The sequence below is a fragment of the Apiospora phragmitis genome, assembly GCF_038363925.1.
Source record: "Apiospora phragmitis strain CBS 135458 chromosome Unknown utg000006l:1.0-5683423.0:1.0-5690449.0, whole genome shotgun sequence".
NCBI lineage: Eukaryota > Fungi > Ascomycota > Sordariomycetes > Amphisphaeriales > Apiosporaceae > Apiospora > Apiospora phragmitis.
In genome coordinates, this window is record NW_027117404.1 from 4,079,081 (window position 1) to 4,093,072 (window position 13,992).

Below are 13,992 nucleotides of genomic sequence, written 5' to 3' on the forward strand. Positions count from 1 at the left end.
ATCTCTTTTTCTCCTTTTTTATTTCTTTTTATTAGAACAGCAGGAACTAAGGTTTTCTATATTATTCTAAAAGGGGTGCCACGTACCTGCGCGTAGGAACCCCTTTTTAGTTTTATTAAGAGGGGTATACGATACCCCTCGTAGCTCGTATTAAAGATGAATATTATTAGAATAGCAAGAACTAAGGTTTTTTATATTACTTTAAAAGGGGTGCTACGTACCTACGCGTACGAACTCCTTTTTAGTTTTATTAAAAGGGGCATACGATACCTTTCGTAGCTCGTATTAAAGATAAATATAAATAATAAAATATAATAATATAACCTCGATTAAACTCGGAACCTGTTTATATATATATACGAAAGCTTATTTAATATTAATTAGTAATTATATAAAGTAATTATAAATTAATAAGAGTAAGAGATGGATTTTACGCCCTTACCGACGTAAGGGCAACCGTGCTAAGGAGCCCCGAGAATTTCCGCCCGTTAGAAATTCGGAGGAAGAGCCGAATTAAATTAACCGTATAAGGAGGAACCCTTTTTCGAATATATATTATAAGGAGGAGACTAGGTTCCGAATTATACGCGAAACTAGCTAGGCTATATATAATTATATATTTAAATAACCTTATTATACGATTTATAAAACGATAACCTTTATTAAAATAGAATTAATTACGGTTAACGAATCGAGACCGAGCTTAAACGTATTAAACTTAAATAAATTTATTAAATAAGCTTTCGTATATATGTATAGGTTCCGGGTTTAATCGGGGTTTATACGTATAAGTACGTAATAATTTTTTTAAAATAATATAAAAAACCTTAGTTCTTATTATTTTAATATTAATAGTTTTTATTTTAATAATAAACTTAGGTAGCTCCCTTTTTTAAGACGAGTCTTCCTTTTATAAAGGTTTTATACGGATGGGTTACGCTAATCCGGTATTCGGTACTTACCTGAGCCGTATAAGTAATATTGTACCTTTTTAATATTAATTTAGTTAAGTATCAGGTCCCTTAGTAATAACAGTAATGGGGAAAATTATTATACATTAACGTGTATTACTTCCCCGTTATTAATTAAAAATAATAATAATAATAGAAGTAGTAATAGTAATAAGGGCGTTATTATATATCGCGATACGTTACACCCCGTTAAGGAAGAAGATATCTCTTTTTCTCCTCTTTTCTTACTCGCCGTACGAGTTCAGTCTCTTAACGTACGCTTCTACGCGTATAGTTAACTTATTAATTAATACTAGCTGTTCGAGGGCTTTATTTAGAGATTTTTTAGTGAAGGCGTCTATAGGGTTATTTCGGCCGTCGACCTAGTAGATCTCCGAAATCTCCTTTTTTTCGTACGATTTTCGGAGCGATATAATATCGATTATTAATTTTTTCTCGTTTATCGTTCCTAGTTTAATTAAGTATTTATAAAATAAATATTTTCGTTAATAAGCCGGTAATAGAACGCGGCGTTTATTAGGTAAGTAATACTTTATTATATATTTTCCGGATTGAGATAGTCGTACTCCTCTTTATTGTTTTTTAACTCCTCCTTTTTCCCTTCCTAGTTTCGGACGAAATCCTTATATTTTTTTTAAATAAAGAAATCCTGTTTAATACTATAATACGCTTAGAAGTATTAAGTTATTATATAGGTTCGTTTTTCGGCTAAATAGTTTATTAATTAATAGCCTTACTTATAGTAGATTTAGCAGGTTCCTCGTTTAAACTGCCGGTTCTCGTATAATAACCTTAGTTAAAAAGTATTAACGGGTCGTTAGTTACCTTCTTATTTTAATAGTCGGCTATTATATAATAATTTATTATTATAGATTAGTTAGTTTTCTCTCGTATAATTATTTATAAACCGTTTATTAATTAAGTGCGTATCCGTAGCCTGGTTTTAATATAGTTTTTTTATTAAGTATCGTTTCGAGATCTTTTAATCCGCTATTATATTTAATAATACGCGAAGGATTAAAAATAACGTTTTATATATTAGCTTTTAATAAACAAAGGCTAATAAAAGTTTCGGAACTTTTCGACAAGCTTTAATAACGGAGGTATAAAAAGCGATCTCTTTTTTAAATCCTTTTTTAAAAGCTTATTATACGAGTTAAAGCTTATTTAATAAGATTTTCAAAACCTCGATAAGTTATTTCTTAACGTTTTTACTTTTTATTTATATAAAAGAAGTTATTATTTAATTTATAAAATATTATATATAGTTTATTATTATATTAAAGTATAAATTTATAAGGTGGTATATTTCGTTTTAATTTTTTTTAAATCCGATATAATTAAAATAGAATGCCTCCGCACGGCCGGAAAAAATATCCGGGAAAATTATATAATATTAATCCTTTAATATATATAGCCGTTAATATATTTTAATAAATATTTATACTTTATTATAAAAAATATCGTATAGTTTACCGGTATAGTTTTTTTTTTTATACTTATAAAAAAATAACGACCTTATTCTAATCGATTTTATTATTATAAATAGCTCGGCTTAAAAGAATATCGTATTTTATAATATATATTAAATTAAATAATCGTATAGTCTAGTCCGGCGGTATTAAAGTTAGAGAAAGAAAAAGGATAATATCTTATAACGTTTAAGTATTTAAAAATCTAAGGTTAGACGTCGGGCCTAAAGTGTCCCGTAGTATCGCGGACGATTACTCCGTATAGAGACTAGTTATTTCTCGTTTAGGCGGCGGTTATTTGATTGTTTATTTTAAGGAAGAGTGTGAAACATCCTCTCTTCGGGTTTTCGAAATCGGTTCTGCCGGTCGGTCTTATTAGTGTACGGGAGCGGCCGGTAATATTAATCGTGTAAGCTTGCTTTTAAAAAATCCGCCTATTAATATATTAACTCCGTTTCCCTCGAAGTAATAATAGAGCTTTTTTTAAAATATACGGTTAATTTAACCGAATTAGTATTTAATTTATTTTTTAAATTTTATATTAAATACTTTTTAAAGGAACGTTTTTTTTATTTTTAATATATAATATTTTAAGAAATATTATATAAAGTATATTATAAATAGTTCGGGTATTATTTTTTTAAAAAGTATTTTTAAAAGTTCGAGTTTTTAAAAAGCGAGGTTAATATTCTTTTTTTAAATTATTAAAAAAATCCCGATATTTTAAAAAACTTTTTTATATATAAATAGTTTAGGGTTTAAGGTTATTAATTTATTTAAGTTCGGTATATTTAAACTTAATCTCGATTCGCCGACCGTAATTAATTCTATTTTAATAAGGGTTATTATTTTATTAATTATATATAGCTTAATTAGTTTCGCGTATCATTCGAAACCTAATCTCCTCTTTATAATATATATTTGAGAAAAGGGTTCCTTTTTATACGGTTAATTTAGTTCGGCTTTTCCTCCGAATTTCTACGGGCGGAAATTCTCGGGGCTTTTTAGCACGGTCGCCCTTATATCGGTAAAGACGTAGAACCGTTTCTTTACTCTTATTAATTTATAATCGCTACGGGTAATTACTAATTAATATTAAATAAACTAGTCGTAAATACGAGGGTTTTAAGTTTAATCGAGGTTATATTACTATATTTTTATTATTTATATCTATTTTTAATACAAGCTACGATACGAGCTACGAAAGGTATTATATACCTTTATTTATAAAATAAAAAAAGGTTCGCACGCGTAGGTACGTGGCACCTTTTTTAAAGTAGTATAAAAAACCTTAGTTCTTGCTATTCTAATAGTATTAATCGAAATAATTAAGTTTTAATTTTTAATTAAATTACGAATATTTTAAATTTAAGCTATTAAGTTTAAAAATAAGTATAATATAAACGAGCACGGTATTTTTAAGAGTTAAAGAAATAATAGCTTTATAATAAATAGTTTAAAATTATTAGAACAGCAGGAACTAAGGTTTTCCATATTACTTTAAAAGGGGTGCCACGTACCTACGCGCACGAACCCTTTTCCTGTTTTATTAAGAGGGGCATACGATGCCCCTCGTAGCTCGTACTGAAGATAGACATGAACAATAGAATATAACGATTAAACCCCGATTAAACCCGGAACCTGTACGTACGTACGAAAGCCCATTTAATAAAAATATTAAACGATTATATTAAAATATATATCGGCACTTAATAAAGCTATCTCTTTTTAAATAATTTATAAGGGTAAATCGATTTAAAAGTAATAGTTCTTTTAAATGCTCGATAAATTTTAGAGATAAAAGTTCGATGCGAGTAATAAAAGCTAGACGAATAACGAGATCGCCGTTAAATAGCTCGAAGATGTTTTTATATTAGAAACCGCCTCGAATAACTCGAAGGATACTTATTTATTTATTTTAAATAAGTATAGTAGTTATATAACTAACGATTTTATATCCCTTTATTATTAAAATAATATTTATTTATTATTTTTACCCCTTTATTTATTATATATTTTTAACCCTTTAATATTAGGGTTTTTACCCTTATAAAAGCTTATTATCGAAAGGAGATCGATTTTTTAACCTTATTAACGAATTTATTTTTTATTAATAAACGAAACTTTTTTATATATTATATTAAAGCTTATAAAAAAGCTTTATCGATTTAAAATATTAAAGGTGATTAACGTGGTAATAGTTTTTAGCTTATATATATTACTAAACTATTTATTAGCCCTTTTTTACTCGAAAATAATAATCGAAAATAACCGGAAGAAATAATACAAGTTTTAACTCGTTAAAATAAAGCCTTTATATTTATTTAAACTCTTTTAATTAATAATATATTATAATTAATATTAAAAAAGTATATTAATTTAAAGCATTTAATTTAATACTTTTATTAATTAAATTAAAGCGACTTTATTATATAACGCTAGTTACTTAAAAAGATTTAAAAAAGATATTATAAAAAGGATTATTTATTAATTAATACGGAATTATACATCTAGTCCTTAAAAGAGAAGTTAAGGCTCGTAAGGCTTCGAAAAAAGCGAAAGGTATAAATTAGCTCGAATTCGAAATTTATATTAATTAAAAGCATATAACGTACGAGGGAGGAGCTAAACTAGGTTAAAATTATTATTATTATTATTATTATTAATACGCTGTAGGCCGAAAGCTTTCGGTATATTTACTTATTTCCTTATATAATAAACCGTGCCGAAGCTGGATTAAAAATACACGTTATTAATATCGTAAAAATCTACCTTACGTGCTCGACGTTATTATACTAGTTTTTACCTACTAGCCTAATAACCTTTACTTTAGGGTTTAAAAAGATTATTTAAGTTTAAATAGTTTTCCGATTTTTATTACTAATTTATATAGCGATAATCGACCGGTCTATAAAAGCCACTTTACGATAACCTTCGCCGTATTTTTTCCTATAATAAACATTATTAAATCGCAACGAGTTCGTAACGGATTAAATATTAGCTATTTTATTAACTGTTCTTACTTTCCCTCGAAATCTTTATAATATAAGATTAGGTATTTAGCTATTTCCCGCCCTTTACCGTAGTTATATAGCGGCGTCGGGACGTCTAGAACCCGGCAGGTAAACATAAACGATTTAAGCCTTATTTTTCTAATACGTACTTATATTAAGACCGACGCTTCGTATTTAAATATATCGTTATAACGACGGCACGTTCTTGAGTTTAACGGCGACTTTATAGCTAGTTCGCGGCGGTTTCGTATAAAAGTAACGGTATAAAACTATCTTTATTCTTATTTTTTTAAGCGTTTATTCGACCGTTTAACCGCTTAATTATTATTTAATTAATATTAATTAAGCGTTACTTAGTTATAAAATTATAAAAGTTTTATTAATAACTTTTTAAAATTTCTTTTATTTCTTCCTCTTTATATTTCGTTCATTATTAATAATTTCTACCGCTTTTATATAGGCGCTACGTAAAAGCTATAGCTTCTCGATAACCTCCGTATATATCTCGAAACTAGCCGCCCTCGTATTTAATTAAAGGTCGAAGGGAGGAACTACCGCTTTAATCTCTAAATAATATTAAGGGGTTACTTTATATACCCTTATTATGATCCGGAAATAAGATTTCTAAACTATTATAAAGCTAAGGGCTAGCCTTTTTTCGGTATCGGCCACTTTATACCAAGCCGACGCTCCGTATATTAATACGTTACGTATTATTTTTATATAAAGCTCTTTCGCTTTTTATATTAAACATCCCTACGTTAACGTTACAAGCCTAATAAAAATTAATATTTAAGTTATTATTTTCGTTTTAATTTTTAAAATATAATCTTTTTATTATAATTTCTAATAAAACTATACGCGAGAAATTTTCGCCGAAATTACCGGCGATATAGCGGCGTTTCCGAAGCGTACCTATAGCGTACAAGCTTTTCGCGTTTTAATAAAATAAATAAGCTCGCTTTTTTTAAATTCGAATTCTATTCTTTTTATATATACCTAACGGTTATAAATCTTTTATACTCTTTTTAAATTATAATAGTTCGTAACGTAATCCGGTTTTATAATAATAAAATTTATATTATTTATAAACCTAATAATAATAAACTACTTATAAACTTTTAATTCTTTATATAAAATAATAATATAAAAAATAAAGAGAATTAATAATAATAGAAAACTTTACGAAATATTAACGTAAAATTAAATCCTTTTTAATAATTTACTATCGAAATAAAGGTAGACTTATCTATTCGTAATAAAGCTTTTAACTTATTAATAAACTTAATTTAATAATCCCTTTCCGCGGAGTATAATAATTAATCTTTTATAATTAATTATATCGAAAACGCTTTTAATATCGAACTAGAGAAAGGAAGCGACGCCCTTCTATTACCACGTTATATAAATAATATTAATAATTAGTCAAATAACTAGCTCGGTAAACCGCTACGTCCGGTTCTTTATCTAGCTTTTAAATAAAAGCGAGCACTTTTTAACTATTTTAGTAATTCGCCGGTTTATAGCCGTCTTTATTACCTTCCCGACCGTGCTAAATAATAAAATAGGTCTCTATTTATTAGGTATCTGTTTTTTAATTATTATTTTATTTAGCTTTAAGATTACAATAACCTTTACCGTATAAAAATATTTAAGGAAATAGGTAAGCCGGAAGCTCGCGGTCGTTAAGCCGGTTAACGTCTAGAAAAAGGGTTCTTTATACGCTTTAAAGAAATTAATAGATAAAAGGTCTTCCCCTAAAACCTTTTAAAATCCCGTTTATTTAATAATATCTCTTATTTCTTTAACCGTTACTTTTATTTCGATAAAAATAAAACTAAGGGCGCGGTTCGTTACGCTACTTAGGTCCGTAAAGTCGGCTTTTAAATTAAAAAAGAACCTCTTTAAAAAAAACATAGCTTTCTCGTTATAGCTTCGTATTTTAATAATAACTCCTTCGCTACGTTTTAATTCTAAAATACCTACTATTTATAATAACGTCCAGCTCTATAGTCGGGCTTATTATTCGAGCGATTAAAATATTTTAAAATCGTAAGAGGTAGCGGCGATTACGTGGCGCTAGTTTTTCGTTTTCGCCTTTTAAATAATTCTTTCTAAATCCGTTTTTAATTCGGTATATTAATTCTAAATATATTATAAAAATATTACGAAATAAGCTCGGTATTATTATTTTATTATAATTTACGCTTTTTAACCCTCCGGTAATTATTAAAGCGTACTTTTATTAATATAAGGGGTTTTTTTTAATACTATTATATCGGTAATTTTTTATAAATCGTTTATAAAATTATTAATAACTTAATCTAGTTCTTCCGGGCTTATTAATTTAATAATATCGGTTAAACGTGCTCCGGCTTCCGCCCGTATTAACCCTTTATTTAGTATCGTCTAGTTCTATCCCTTTATTTTCGCTTTACTACCTTATAATAAGTTAGCTTCTAATTCGACGCGAATAATATACGCTTTATAATTAAAACCTTTTAAGCCAGGGTCTCTTTTATATAAAATTATCGTTTCTCGTATTACTTAAACCAGGTTTAGCGTAGAATCTCTTTATCCGTAACGTCGTCTCGTAATTTCTCCGTATAGCGTAGCTAGCTTTAAATTCTATTAGTCCGTAAAGGTAAGAAGGTTATCTACCCCGTACGATTTCTTACCGTGCACGTTCTAAAGCGGATGGTATATATTAAAGTTTTCGATAAGTAAGTATCGCCCGGGGTACGAGGTCGCATCGAGGTCGCTTAAAGGGCTCCGCTACCGAGAAGTTTCCTAGATCGGCGAGTATATAGACTATACGGTAAAGCGGCTACTTTTTCCCGTCGGTATCGTAACGGCAGCCTAATCGGGGCCTGCCTTAGTCTCTAACTTAGCGATATCGAGGCGTTTATATATATAAATAGCCGCTCGGCCTTCGCCGTAAATTACTCGATACCTAGCTATCTCTAGGTAGTACGCGGCTTACGTGCGAGGGTTCGTCTATACTTCTTATAATATTAATATATTATACTCCTTTTAATTAGCTAAAATAAATACCGTTATTACTTTTAATACTATAACGTTCTAATATACTACTCGTAAGCTCATAATTATAAAACTATAATGGTGTCCTGCGCTAATAGGGGAGCGGCGGTGTCGCGCCGGCTTTACGAGCGTGTCTCTCTGCCTTGGCTACTCGCTATCGAATCAAACCGTGGGCGGCCTCTCTTCCGGGAGACTACTATATACCCTTCTCCATCACTGGTGAGGAGCGTCGCCGGTGGTGATAGACGCCCTGTTCCTACCGAGCTGTCACCGATGCTACAGACCTCGAACTGGCGTGGCCGGTGAGCATAGGCTTCCTTTACGCGCTCTCTCTACTGGGTCGTTACGGGGCAGCTGCGATCCCACGCCGTGTGTTCCCTGCCGCAGTTAACGCAACGTTTCCTGCCTCTAGGTTAAAATTAAAGAATAAGATTCTAAGGTATCTATTATATCTATAATCGAAAGCGATCGCATTATAATTTAAAATTGAAGGAATGGTGGCCATTTAGAGTTGGTGGTCGATTTCCGCGTTCTATTTTGATGGGGTGTCGGTTATGGGGTGATATATGTTACCATATGTTGGAGCTCAGTCACATCAGGCTCACGTTCATTCGTAATGGAGTTCTGGCCCCTCTTGCTTCGCCACGGCCACTTACATGGCTTAACGTGATGCGAGGTACCCTACACTGGTTCTGCAAACAAGAATACCTACTCTCCCACATAAAATCCAAAGAATACTTGACTAGTTCTCATACGACGTATAATATTTACTTTCTCATCATATACCCACTATAAACTACACTCCTGAATCCTCACATACATGCCCGGTATCCACTCCTTGTGCTGGCTCTCCATCCAATCATGCACCTGTCTCCAGTCCCGGCAGGTATGCACAGTTCCTCCGCCCGTAGCGACTTTGTCCCCATTAGGCAATGCCTTGCTCGTGCCGCCCGGCTCTAGGGTTGTGTCGGCGACGCAGAGGATGCCCTGCCGTAGGTAATGGAAGCAGTGCGATGTATGGTCCAACCCGTCGTCCCCGTTGACCATGACCGTGCGTATGTGGTTAAGGCAGTGCATCTGGTGCCACATCGACACACCAAATGCGAAGTGCTCCTCCCTGAGAAAAGCGAAGCCCTTGCCGGGAGGGTGGATCGTGTTCCACTCAGCCGTGGCCGAGATGCCTTCCATCCCGTAGTGGGAAGGGTCGTCGTGGAAGGCGGCTTGGATGGTGCGAACCTTAAGGGGGAGCTCGCGAGGTCGGTTGCCGGTGAGGTAGGCTACTGTGCGTTAGTCATGAGTGTGAGGAGAAGCTATGATATGGCGTACTGTATCTCCGCGGTCCGCGCGTCAAGATGCGGAGGGAGAATAGGAGGGCGCCCAAATTCAGGACGAGGCATACGCTTAGCGCTGCGAGCAGGCCGAGGGAGGGGCCGCGTAATTGGAGTGCCAGGGGCTTATGGGACATCTTGGAGTGTTGATAGGGAGGTGCGTCGAGGGTAGCAGAGGGAAGCGAGGATCATGTTCAGCATCGGGAGCGAGCTAATAGTGTTTAACAAATATATGACTGTATCCGCTCTCACTTGGGTAGGCAGGTGAGGACACGTCACATACCCCTAGGGAGGTGAGTGACAGCCGCTGCGCGAAGCCGTTGCGACATTAAATAGTAGAACAAACAAACAAACTGGGTAGGCAAGTCGCGATGGTCCCGAAGAGCGGGGTAAGGGGAGACGCAATGTCGAGATGTTCTATACACCAGAGCCCTTATTCGAAGGATTTCGTCGATGATATGGACTGCGCCAGTAAGCAAAGGAAGCACACGCAGGAGGTGCTTCTACCACCGTCACAAACAAAATAAGCAAACAGACCAACTCTAGATTCTGTTTTGATGTTGACAGCCCAGCCCTCCTGCATGTTCAGCTGCATGGCCGCCCGGGCTAATGCACGAGGACACCCGAATCACTGGATGTCCCTGCGACTATCCCCAATCGGAATCCAGCGTTGGGATTTCCAGCGAAGCTCCTTGGGAACCTTCGGAAGTGGATAGATGCCTATATATCTCCAGACTATAATCGGCAAATACCACCTCGGCAGGCAATGCGGCTAAGGCATTTCCGTTCGGTTTGTTTTACCCGCTTCTAGCCCTATATACCGACAGCGTGATATCCAAAGGGTCGCACTATTAGTATGCATTACAACTATGCGCTATTCCTCCTCTTTTTAGTAGTGATCGTCGCCCAGACACGGGGAGGATTCGGAAGCACCAACCGAACCCCCTCTGGTTAGGATCGGGCCACCAAAGGGACATCAAACATTGATCGTCCTACGGATATCCCGTCTGTAAGCAGTTGTCCTCCTTCGGATCACGAAAGGCATAAATTCCCAAGGGGATATGACGAGAACTCACAACATCTACTCAACGAGTACTGACAACATCTACTCAACGAGCACTAACAACATCTGATCATCGACCCATCTCTTCGTCTCGCCCAACGGTAGCATCCACTCACCGCCAAACTCCAACAATGCAATTCACCATCACCCTGCTCAGCCTCGCCAGCCCCGGCCTGAACATCCTCCCTGTCCAGTCCGCAGCGGTTCCCGCCCCTGGTTTGGCTGGCCACGCCCAGGAGTCGATCAACCATGTCGAATACATATTCGATGAAGACAAGGTCGCTCACGAGAAGCGGCCCAGATACGCCTTGGATGACGATGAGGTCGCATGAAAAGAGGAGCAATAACGACGGGAACCTACAAGTCTTCCGCTCGGTTACAGATAACTGAAGTCTCGCATGGAACGAGCTTTACAAACGTTTATAGCGTGTTCTACAGGCGAGCGCCGCAACCCATCAACTTTACACGCTCTTTAAACGTATTCTTTTGGCCACGTTCATTAAATAGCAGTATACAATTTTATGAACAAGAGAATCTTAAGCAGTATCTCTAGTGTCCTTTCTGCACGTACGTGAATTCTGTCCAGTCTCTTTACACCTTGTACAGCTCGCTAGAGCTTGCCGACTACGACATGATCGCTCTGTTTCTTGACGTTCTTCTTGAGCAATCTGCTTTCTCTTACGCAGCGTTCGATCTAACGCCAGCCTCGTTAGCTTTCTTAAGGCTAGCGATCCGATATAAACCTACGTTGATCTAGGCAAAGTATATATCTAACGATTACCTCGTCTTTTAGCTAGGTAAGTTTCTTAAGTTGGGCTAACAATCCCGTCGGGCAGGTACACCAGCCCGCCGGCGAGCGGCGGATCGTCCATTTAGACACGCTGCAGTGAGTAGTAGCACTACGAAGACTACTCTAAATTTAGTAAAATCGGATAGAGGAGCTATCAAGCTAGATATTTGTTTCTTTTCAAGCTAATAGAGTGCCGTTACGTTGAGCCATTATACGTTAAGATGAGAGAAGGGGATAAAGTTGCACGTTTTGAACGAATCACACCTAATAATTGCAGAACATGACAGCTCTCCAGCTTTTATCTACAGGTACTCATCCGGCATCGGGATAAGCGTCTCGTTCCTAGCCGCACACATAGCCGGATGATCCTCCGGAAGAGCTTCAATGTCAGCCATCTTGACGTCGGAGCACTATCTCTGCATTAGCATCAGCTTTACTATTCAGGCCGGAATAACTGACACGGTGTTTCACATTCCCCGTCCTCGTATCCTTCGCCTCGAAGTACATGATTCCCATCTCTTCGACCTTGGTCTGAAATGGTATCGTGACGCTCACACACAGCTGCCCCGAAGGCTGGATGGGCACATTCTGCAGGATTATGTAGGGGAATTCGTCTCTCTTCCGTGGCACCCTATTCTCGGTATAGAGGGCCGTCACAAGGTCCCCAGGATGGCTGGAGAACGGAGAGGAAACTGCGGGAGCGGCGGGGAGTATCGTTGGGGGTTGTGCACTATCTCCCCTTCTCTGTATCAGCCTACGTTGCTGCTAGACCGGAGACGGAGGGAACATACTGCAGAAAGGGTTGTACCGACCTATCTCGGGCCGGGTCCTGGGGTTTGGACCGCGGGATATCCATGGGAACTGGACGTGGAAACTGGCGTGCACGGCGGATGTGAGGTTGATGCTGAGGGCAAGAAGGGAGGTGATCGCGGTGAGGAGGGAAGCCATGATTGATAAGAGGTCAAGTGTAGTACGGTGCAGTGAGCGAGGGCAAGACGAAGTACGTGGCGTCGGGCCAAATTAATAGCACTCTAGTCAAGTATTGTGCTCGAGCAAGAAACTGGACGATACTGTGCTAATCTTGCACAACTCACGCACAACTCCCCTGCCCCGATGGATCTTATACCTGCCCGGCATGCCAAACTTATCCATCACACATAGTACCTTGTGCTCAGACGGTCCAATTCCCTTCGGACCATCCCTACCTGCTAGGAGTATCTGTCATGGTCGCACCCCTAAAATGGCTCGTCGCTGAGTTGGGTGATGTCAGATGGTAAAGTTGTTGAGGTTGATCCATCCCGCCTCCTCGGTCCGGTGCGCGCTCATGCGACGTCGCTTGGCAGTGCCGAAGGTCTAGTTTCTGATCCAAAGTAAAGTGCAGCTATTCCCAGTATGCCCCTCTTGCGCCACACGACGATGGCGAGCACTCCTGTGCAACCCTAGAGAAGCGCTCTTCCTCCGAGGACGACCATTCTAAACCATTGCTGGAAACCTTGGACAACCTCTCCGCTATCGCGCCATCCAAGCCCTCCCAGCCGCCCAAGCTCATCCTCTACTTCTCCTTCGCCCTAGCGCTGCTATCGGCTGTGAACGTCGCTCTACTTCCCCTTACATTATCAAAGTACCAAGCTTACCCCTTCTCCGACTCTGAACTCGAGGTCCTCCCTTATGGCGACGCTAGGCTGGGCTTGGACAGGGCAGCGAAAATGATGCCCCTCCCCAGGTCTATCACCACGCCTGGCCAGATAGAATTGCACGTGTGAGCCGCAAGTTGAAGAATGCTGTGTGGGATCATGGGGTGCAGGTCTATGTCACCGTCGAGGTTCGCATTCCGTACTTACTTCTTCCTCGTTCCCTTTAATAAGTCATCCACCTAGTATTACCTGTGCCTACTGCTATGTGTACAGCTGCTGACGAAAGAAAAAGGACTCGACAATTATGCGCTTCCCGATTCCTTCCGCCGGTGTCAACGCCTGCGCTCTCTCCTGGCGGCCGCCCCCGGAGTTCTCTGCGCGTACCAAGGACGTCACAACCAAGGGGGATATAACGGAGATCGAAGTCTGGCAGCTTATCGCGGCGTCGGCCACCTCGGCTAATGTCTCTTCCAGCATGGACGAGCTCGACTATGACACCTTATCATACTCGATCCTTCCCGTGCGCGGAGAGTTGCTCGGCGTGCTAGACCTCACAGCCAAGCCGAACAGCACGACGGTGGAGTTCGCCTGTCCCAGCGGGGCGAAGAGTCTCGTTGTGGAGATGAGGTGCCAGCGCGGTGGCGTGTCATGTGAGCTTTATGCAGATTGATACGGCGC

At 37.8% G+C, this 13,992-nt stretch overlaps 2 protein-coding genes across 2 annotated transcripts; one reads left to right on the plus strand and one right to left on the minus strand.

Annotated features, from left to right (window-relative positions):
- Positions 1-9,288: 9,288 nt before the first annotated feature.
- On the minus strand, positions 9,289-9,964 carry PG994_006489 (uncharacterized protein; the record flags this gene model as incomplete). The annotated part of the gene is made up of 2 exons (XM_066857898.1): positions 9,289-9,776; positions 9,826-9,964. 2 exons carry the CDS (start codon positions 9,962-9,964, stop codon positions 9,289-9,291), a joined length of 627 nt encoding a protein of 208 aa, XP_066717167.1.
- Positions 9,965-13,618: 3,654 nt separating this feature from the next.
- On the plus strand, positions 13,619-13,984 carry PG994_006490 (uncharacterized protein; the record flags this gene model as incomplete). The annotated part of the gene is made up of 1 exon (XM_066857899.1): positions 13,619-13,984. One exon carries the CDS (start codon positions 13,619-13,621, stop codon positions 13,982-13,984), a length of 366 nt encoding a protein of 121 aa, XP_066717168.1.
- Positions 13,985-13,992: the final 8 nt, after the last annotated feature.